Source organism: Schistocerca gregaria, chromosome X, assembly GCF_023897955.1.
Source record: "Schistocerca gregaria isolate iqSchGreg1 chromosome X, iqSchGreg1.2, whole genome shotgun sequence".
Taxonomy (NCBI): domain Eukaryota; kingdom Metazoa; phylum Arthropoda; class Insecta; order Orthoptera; family Acrididae; genus Schistocerca; species Schistocerca gregaria.
In genome coordinates, this window is record NC_064931.1 from 64148691 (window position 1) to 64158925 (window position 10235).

Consider the following 10235-nt stretch of genomic DNA (forward strand, 5'->3'; position numbering starts at 1 on the left):
ACTGTATAAAATAAAAAAGAAAGAGTACTGTAGTTTTATCAGAGAAACTAAAGCATCATTCATCAGTATGTCTATAGATAAGGGAAAGAACTACTCACAAGGTTTATGGTCTTTCATTAATGAAGAGAGAGGAAAAGTAATCGGGCAGAGGACATCTGCCCACTGATGAGTGGGAAAAGCAACGCAAACCCTCTAGAAATAGCCAATACTTTTAACAGATATTATATTACTATAGCAGACGAATTAATAACACAAAATAAAACAAATGCAGTAAGTAAATTGTTAAACCCCCACATACAAATCACACTATGGTTTTCATACCTACAACAGATACAGAAGTGTCAAACCTAATAAAACAACTTAAAATTAAACATTCATCTGGCTTGGATGGTGTCACATCACATCTCATAAAGGAATGCAGAGAATGTATATTACAACCATTGACACACATGCTGAATGCTGCGATAGAAGAAGGTATATTTCCAGATTCACAGAAAGTAAGTAAAGTGAAGCCAATATTTAAGAAAGGGAACAGGGATGAATTAGGAAATTACAGGCAACATTTGCTAAAATCTATGAAATGATAATAAAGAATAGAATTGTAAGTTTTATAACAAAGTACAGTATACTGCATTCATCACAACATGGTTTCAGAGGAGGGAAGTCAACAAAAACAGCATCAACAGATATAATTGAGCACATTCTTAATTTACTTGATAGGCAACAAAAGACTTGTGGGATTTTTATGGACCTACCTAAGGCATTTGACTGTGTGGACCACTCAAAATTAATGATTAAATTATATCAGTATGGAATTAGAGGAAAATGCTACGACATACTTAAATCATACATTACAAACAGGAAACAATGCACGGAAATCAGACACACTAGTGGGGGAAATATAACAAACTACAGATCAGAATTGCAAACAGTTAAACACGGTGTGCTGCAACGGTCGGTACTTGGGCCAATACTATTTATACTCTATGTAAATGACTTCCCTAGCTATATAAATCAGAAACTTATAATGTATGCTGATGACAACAACAATCATTTGCACAGCTGACACAAAGGAGGAGCCTGAAAAGGAAGTACTCCTGAATATCAAAAATGCAAATAAATATTTAACACAAAACAACCTGCTTATGAATCAGTCTAAAACAATGAATGTAGTATTTCAAACCAAGCATAGTGAAAACTATAATATAAATGGAAATAATATTAAAGAAGTAACCAGCACAAACTTTCTAGGGACTATAATAGACAAACATTTGGCACGGGGGGAGCACATAGATGCACTGTGTAAAAAGAAACAGATCATCATGCATAAAACAGCTAAGACTGTGGATGATAAAGTCTTCAGATCAATGTATTATGGACTTGTCTTCCCACATTTGTCTTATTCAGCTCATATATGGGGAAGTGTACAAGCTGGCTACTTAAAAAGAATATTCACAATTCAGAAAAGGGGAGTGAGAGGCATTGCAAAAATACCACCAAGACAAACCTGTAGGCAAGCTTTTGTACACTATAATATTATGACAGTATATTCACTGTACATATAACAAAGCATAATGGCGGTAAGGTCAAGCGATAAACACCTCCTGAATAAACACGGTACAAGAGGAAATGAAAATTACTACACGATAAACAGAAATCTAAAACTGTCCATGACTGACCCTGAAGAAGCAGGCAAAAGGTTCTTTAATAAACTCCCCAAAATCATTAAAAAAGAAACAGACCTAAAATGTTTTAAAAATCATTTGAAACTATATCTCACAGAGAAATGTATATACAGTTTGAGTGAATACTAAGATGGTGTTTAAGTATGTTATATCATTACTGAAATGTACCTTTAAAATTATCATTTCTGTATGTTGTTTGGATTGTGTGTATGTATGTTGTTTGGATTGTGTGTATGTATGTTGTTTGGATTGTGTGTATGTATGTTGTTTGGATTGTGTGTATGTATGTTGTTTGGATTGTGTGTATGTATGTTGTTTGGATTGTGTGTATGTATGTTGTTTGGATTGTGTGTATGTATGTTGTTTGGATTGTGTGTATGTATGTTGTTTGGATTGTGTGTATGTATAATGTGAAACATGTATGCTTGTAGATTATTTCTGTTTAATTATTGTTTCATTTATATATAATGAAATCAAGTTTGATGTTAATAGCCTATTGTATGACACACCCAATACTCTCAGCTGGAGTCCATGGGCAAAGAATAAATAAATAAACATCATCTCTTGATAACTTGAACTGGCCTATAAATAAGATGTACTTTTTCACAAATGATATAACTGACTTTACAAACCATTCAAAATGGTTAAGTGAAAGAGGCATTTTCTTAGTGCCCGAGTTAGTTTATGGTGATGAATTTGTGCATAATCTTTTCCTGGTATCATCACTGACATTTTCATACATTAACATATTGTACCTAATGAAACATTGGTATTTTTTTGATAAAATAAGAAGTTTTTCATGTCTTACTTTTTCTCTACAACCTAAGTAAAAAAGTTTCAATACCCTAAATTTTCACGTTTTACTTCCCACAATACAAAAAGTTTGCTTATTAGTGTAACAATAAATTTTAAAATGGTAACATTGCCCAAAGCTATTATCCAACTCTAAAATGACGTTTATGTTAGTAGAGTAAAGTAACACACTCCATGGGCTATTTAGCTCTTGTTTGTAAGACATTACAAAATTTCAAAAATATATCTTTGTTGTCTTTGTAAGTTACTAAATCGTTATTGCATTGTTGTAGAATAGACTAACCTCAGTTTCAAAAGTCATTTTACGTAACTACTACACATTACACGATTTTGTTGTTGTTGAAAAACTGCCCAAAAGTGGTGCAAAGTAATTTCATTTAACTCATCATACATTTCTTCAAATATCAATCATCTGTGGAACTAGTAGACATACAAATATATTACTGTAATGAGTACTGGTTTCATGCCTAACTTTTGTACTGTGGACCGGGAAGTACTGTACCATCCACCATACTCCTCGGACTTAAGTCGTCGTGACTTATTTGATTCACAAGATGAAGGAACCACTTTGTGGCATTTGTTGCCAAACTGTTCCAGAGATTCTACAGGCAGCAGACCACTCCACTCACACCATCAACAGAACAGGCTCTGCTAATGGTATACTACGCCTTTCACATTGGTGGCAACGGGTTCTACACAACAATGGTGACTACTTTGAAGGACAGTAACATGTGCAAACATTTCACACTTTTGCATCGATTTTGAATAAATAGTTGCCACTATTTAAGTTCCAACCCTCATAACATCCAATAAATTTTATTATGTATAAAGGAAAGTTAAATATGGAGCAAATGTTGGTAATGACATTCTACCTGAAATTAGAAATAGCTAAATCTCTCGAAGTACAGTTTACATGTTATCAGGATGACATACTAAATATGGAGTGAATGTTGTCAATGAAAATCTAGATATAAACTTACTTCAAAATTTGGAGGCTGAAATGATGAAACTGGTCATGTTACAGCTCATGAACAGCAGACTCCCTTGGACAGAGTACCGCATGCTTGGGAGATGAGTTCCAAACAGAGGTTACATTACTGATAGAATGCAGTAGCCTAACATGGGCCTTACATGATCCAACTCCCGTATGGTCATAATCTATGAGCTTATCTGTGGAAGTGTAGTATGGATTACTGTGCAAATGTGTGCTATACCATTTTGTCTTACGTTGTATTTACATTTATAATTCATGCATTTAGCCATTGCTACTAATATGTAAAACTGGGAATATGTAAAAATTTGCAATATGTGAGCCCAGTTTGACAATTATATTAAGTTTTCTGAGCCCATTTGAAAGAAGAGGGAGGACAACAAAAGGTGAACATTCCCAGTGGGTTGATCAAATTAATGCACCAACTTCTACATTTGCATTGCAATTGTCTTTTACATTATTCCATTAAACTGATACAAAATTAAATGCATTTACAACATCAAATTCCTACTGATTAACACAAACTGAGATGGGATGAAAATTTGAAATTCAAAATCCATTGAAAAAAGGCTACAAGAGCCAGAGCACAAGCTAAAACTGAGACGACTTTGGGATTGAGAATCAACACCAGAACAGACATATTAGCCCCACTCCAGCCAAACATGTCAAGCATCTTGTCTGCTTCTCCCAGTACTTTCACAAAAAGACACAATGAGCAACCTTATATAGTTTACTGTCTTCACAATCTACACAGATATAAAACTGTGGAAAGCTTGCCAATAAGCATGTTGTCCAACATCAGAATATCGAATTGATAACACTTATGGCCAACAGTAACGCTGTATCAGCAGCTGCTTCAAACGCATTATCTTCAGTAAATCATTGAAAGAAATGTTTAAATTTGCTAAGTAGACCCTCATGATTAAGTTGAGGACAGGTAAAATTGCTCACAATCAAGATTTCATACTAGTGTATTTTTAACACCGAGTTTTTAACATTTGGCTTAGGATAGTGTGATGAATTTACAACAAAATTCATATTTACCATAACACACAAGACTACTTAACAACAATCACATAAAAAACTGCCAACACAAACTCTGGATGCTAACAGTAAAGATGCTGTTTTGACACGCCAATAAATTAGCATACTCCACATTCCTTAACATAAATGTAAACTTGCACCTTTTCTGGAACGAACAGAAATACTTCAATTGCTTCTAATTATGTATTCTTCTCGTAACTATATTGCGTAAAAATATTAATAATCATAAGACGCAGTAATACCATTTGCCCATAATGAGCTGAAACGCTCTTAATGGCAAACAAATTAGATAATAACAGTAAACATAAAAAGAAACTGAGCACCAGACTATGAACAAACATTCTGCCATTAGCTCATTGTCTTCGGCGTGGACTACCCACTTAGTTCTCCACAGTGCAATACGACAGGGTCTGTGTATACACAAAAACCACATTACCGGCCTTAGGTCGCCACCAACAGATCTATTTGCATAAATAAAAAGCAATGGTTAAAAAAATCAGGTGTCATTTCTGTTGCCCAAGACAGTTAGTACAATAACAGAAATACTCATTTCACTCCGAAAGATTATCCTACATGAACAGCGAACTACTAATACCACTATTTAACTATTGTTTAAAAGATTGCGTGATTTTTTCACATAACTATTTTGGTATCAACATCAAGTTAAATAAGATATCCGACCTTAAAATCGCGTTGCGGAGAAAACGCACGCTTTTACTAGCACTATTAAAATAGGTATTGTCTTCTTTTGACTGTTTGTATACTAACCACAACATTCCCGACATGAACCTTCTGAACGCGTTCGGCGTCTCTTTCGCCTACAGCAACTCATTTTGCATGCACTTTTCTACGGCAAATCAATTGATCAGGCCTAAAACGTAGCGCGGAAACTTGTTGACACCTAACACTTCACTTCTTACACAAGTGAAACAACGAAGATGTAAACGACTCTCTCCAGTTTTGAGCTACAACGATGGCGTACTTCAGTAACACTTCTGGGTGACGTCACTATGGCGCATACACACCCAGTTTCGGCCGTCGGGAACATTTATCGATTTTCGTGCTCGTACGGCTCTGTGTGCTGTAGTTGCTAGATTCACCGCGGTAAAACTTCTCCGTGATGTAACTATGACGTGTACACGCCCAGTTTCGACCTTCGCGAACTTCTGTCGACTATCGTAGTCGTATCGAGTTCTGAGAAGTGCGAAAAGGCGTAATTGGTAGTTTTTAAACTACTAAATATGCCACATAAATGTAGGCTGCTTCAGATGTTGACGATCTCTCGACAACGCGTCATTTTGGTACGATTTCTTGTAATTAAATATAAGATATAACCATAACAGCAGCTGAAGTCTTCATGTTACGTAAATTTGAAACCGAGTTTAGAATTCTAGCGCTCTGTATTGGCGTTGTGGTTAGAGTCGTGGGTAGCTGACGGATGATAACTGATATGTGGGTTTGCATCCTACTTTATCAATTTTTTCTCCTTTCGCTTTTTTAAAAGATTCTGGTATCTGAACTCTCTCCCAGGAGTCACTACGTTTACATTTGACACATCTTCCGAAAGACGCAAACCGAATTTCGAAAACCGTTTGAATTTTAACTGTCAACAATTGTAACTGTCAATTTGAATTGTAATTGTCAACAAACTTGCAAATACCAGTAAATCTTCGAAATAAATTGATCAACTGGTAAAGCAAAGTAAGTACCACTCAAAATAAAATGCATAGAAAAGACTGATACATTTGAAAAAGAATTAAGACGTAACTTAGTCTCAGGTATCTATAAAGTGCAAAAAAATATTCAAAAGCTAGTTATTTTAGGAGACTTCTTTTCCAAACAATAACATCTTATATATATATATATATATATATATATATATATATATATATATATATATATATATATATATTACAAGAATACATTTCGTCTGCATATAATTTTATATATATATATGCAGACAATGCATTCTTGTAATGGCACAGGAATGTATTTATGTTTTCTCGTTACTTCAGCTATTTTCACGTCTGAAGGAAGAAGTTCCTTTTTTCACGCAATGAATTGTAATTTTCCGCAAAAATTAGAACATACTTCACACATCCACCGCACTTTTACCACTGGGGAAGCTTATTCTTTGTAATACATAATTATGGTAGGTAAATAAGAGTATGAAGTTGGTAGGTTCTCACTTTCAAAGATAGAAAAGGAAAGGATAGTTCCAAAATTGCAATGAAACTGAAGATATGAGCTGGTGCTTTAATTTGTGAACAATAATAGTTACTGAAGTTACTGTATTTACAATCTTTTTATGGTATAAGAAGTGTTTATGGTATTATTACATTTATTAGTCTGGTGTGCAAACCACATATAACTTACAAGGGGAGGTCACGACGTTAAGATCACGAATTTACTTCAAACTTTGTACACCTTTAGCAGGTCATCAAAACAAAATAATGTGCAAGTAGTAAGGTGCATTACTCTGGAAATTCCGAGAAACTCCCTAGAAAAGTTTTACACATCTTTTATGTTACTAATGTATCTGTGTGTAGGTGCTTTGACGTTAAATTCATGGCGGTCAAGTGGTAAGAATCTGTATGCCCCGTTTGGTACTGAGAAGCGTCGAGAGTGAACGTACTATTTATTACTCTACTGAGGTAGCTCCAGAGCACTTTGTGATAGACAGTGACTTGAACAGCGTCTTACACCCTGAGGATCGGATCCTTCACCCTGTACTCTATCCAGCCCTTCATTTTATAGTCAGGGACCTCGCTTTGCATGATACATGGACATTAATCCACGGTGACTGACACAGATATACACACTTCACCAGCCAATCAGTCAGCAGGTTGGACAGGATTTACATCTCCAAGGTCTTTGGGTAGTGACTGTCGGTGTCGAACCGTGGCTCACTGCATTCACCGACCATCAGGCTTTCATCTGCGCCATGACTCTGCCTTGACAACAGACAAGCCGTAGAAGGAGACCTTGGACGCATAACGTGATCACACTCCAAGAAGAGGCTTGCTGTGTAGCCATCACTGATACAGGACCCAAATGTGAGCGACAGCATCATACCTATGATTCCGTGATATGACGGTGGACACACTGCGCAAAACCAGCTCTTCCCCAGCCGCTCATGTCATATGGACAAAACATAGCGCTTTGGCTTCGATCGACCTCTGTGTTTTACTACACGGCCTTGCGATAACTAGTGTCGCAACAACCTTCGCCAGAACGCCAAACGGCCGTCCACTGAACACAGACACGACTTCAGCAGATGACAGCTGCCGGATTGGATGGCATGCGGGTTCGAGCGAGACTGCAAGATTCTATCACATGGTCCGAGAACGGAGAAATTGTAAGAGGCGACTCATCACGGCAGTTATATCGGCGGACGGGCAACGTGCAGAGACACACAACGCCATCGCCCGCATCCTCACAGATTTTTACCGCTCTCTCTATCTAGCAGATCAACGGCCGGACAATCACGTTGAGGACGTCCTGCATGACATTCCACCTTCAGGTAGGGCGCAAGGAGACGCCACATTCTCGGAGGCCATCACATGGGGAGAAATGCGCATGACCCTGTCACGAGGCGCGAGAAACAAATCCTCTGGGTCTGACAGTCTTCAGCCTGAATTTTATAGTACCTTTTCTGACCTGATGGAGGAAGTTTGGCGGCGGATGTCATGAGAACTCTTGGATCCAGACTTTCGCGTCCCCCCCCCCCCCCCCCCCCCCCGAATTTTTGGAGGGCATGATTATCCCTGTTCCAAAACCAAACAGGGGTTGCAGATTGCATGTCTTCGGACCATTCACATTAGTGAATTCGGATTACAAGCTGTTTGCCTGCATACTTCTTGCTCGCCTCCTCGCTATTGCCAAAGATGCCATACATGCCGACCAAACATGTCTGTGAGGTGGCAGTACTATAGACCTACACACAGCGTTAAATTCTTACAGAGATGTGGTGGCGCTTATGCCGGCACACCACTTAGAAGGCACCCTCGTGGCAGTTGACCTAGACCATGCATTTGACAAAGTTAAGCGCCATTTCTTGCAGGCTGTCTTAGAGTAAATGGGAGTGTCCCCAATATCGGAAAGTGTGCTTTTCCGTCTCATTCAGCACGCTCCTTCCACAGTGCTTGTCAATGGCTGCCGCTCGCCGCCATTCACTATTGAGCGCTCAGTGCAACAAGGATGCTTTCTGTCAACCTTTCTCGTTGTCATCGCCCTCGAGCCTGCACTTCATTGTCTACGACAGCGATTGGAGGGCATTCACCTCCACAATGTACATTTTAAATGTTGTGTCTAGGACGACGACGTAGTTTTCTTGGCGAGGTTGGCAGAAAGTATACAGGGTTTTACGAAAAGGTACGGCCAAACTTTCAGGAAACATTCCTCACACACGAATAAAGAAAAGATGGTATGTGGACATGTGACAGGAAACGCTTTATTTCCGTGTTAGAGCTCATTTTAGTTTCTTCCGCATACGCTCAATGGAGCACGTTATCATGATTTCAGACGGGATACTCTACCCGTGCTGCTAAAACATGTGCCTTTACAAGTACGACACAACATGTGGTTCATGCACGATGGAGCTACTGCACATTTCAGTCGAAGTGTTCGTACGCTTCTCAGATTCGGTGACCGATGGATTGGTAGAGGCGGACCAATTCCATGGCCTCCACGCCCTCCTGACCTCAACCCTCTTGACTTTCATTTACGGGGGCATTTGAAAGCTCTTGTCTACGCAACCCCGGTACGAAATGTAGAGACTCATTGTGCTCTTATTGTGGACGGCTGTGATACAATACGCCACTCTCCAGGGCTGCATCAGGCCATCAGGGATTCCATGTGACAGAGGGTGGATGTATGTATCCTCGCTAATGGAGGACATTTTGAACATTTCCTGTAACAAAGTGTTTGAAGTCACGCTGGTACGTTCTGTTGCTGTGTGTTTCCATTCCATGGTTAAAGTGATTTGAAGAGAAGTAATAAAATGGAAAGTAAGCGTTTCCGGACACATGTCCACATAACATATTTTCTTTCTTTGTGTGTGAGGAATGTTTCCTGAAAGTTTGGCCTTACCTTTTTGTAACACCCTGTATGTACGGCGATCGTGTGGCTTCAGCGATACGGCGAAGCAGCTGGGAGCTGTATCAACCTGCGGTAGTCGCAGTACATGGATATGGGTAGAGGACTGAATATGAGTACACCAGTGCCCATTACTGATGTCCTGGCGATGAACGTTTCGAACACTTGACTTGATCATGCGAGTACATTTTGTCAACGTCTACCTCGCTCGGAAACTTAATCATTACACACACGTTCTCCCAGTGGCCACTACGGTAGCTGACAAGTTCCAGTAGCACTTAGGTCATTTCGTTAGCGATGGTAGGGTGTTCAAGAACCGTTACGAGACACAAACGTTGCCCACACATGTAAGTGGCAATGGAATGATTAACGTGCCCAATAGGGGGCGCACTCTCTTACTGTGGGCATTGCATCACCTGCGTACTACGGACAAGAACACCCCCATTGGTGCACTGATTGAAGAGGTGGTTCCTCAAACCCTCCAGCTGTCGATTCCTGTTGGACATATCGTGTCAGCACTGTGTGATATTCGCATCTATCTGGTCGACAAGATTTATCTATTGGAACTCCTAGAACCAAGGAGTTCTACCGCTACATTCAACGGA

General features: G+C 38.9%; 1 protein-coding gene across 1 annotated transcript in view; it reads right to left on the reverse strand.

The window, feature by feature from the left end:
• The window catches only part of LOC126298996 (transmembrane protein 183-like), a 178081-nt gene extending 172379 nt beyond the window's left edge, over positions 1–5702 (reverse strand). Inside the window, exon 1 of the mRNA XM_049990622.1 lies at positions 5302–5702. Coding sequence (XP_049846579.1) covers positions 5302–5365 — 64 coding nt within the window. The 5' untranslated portion in view covers positions 5366–5702. The remainder of the gene's footprint in view (positions 1–5301) is intronic.
• Positions 5703–10235: the final 4533 nt, after the last annotated feature.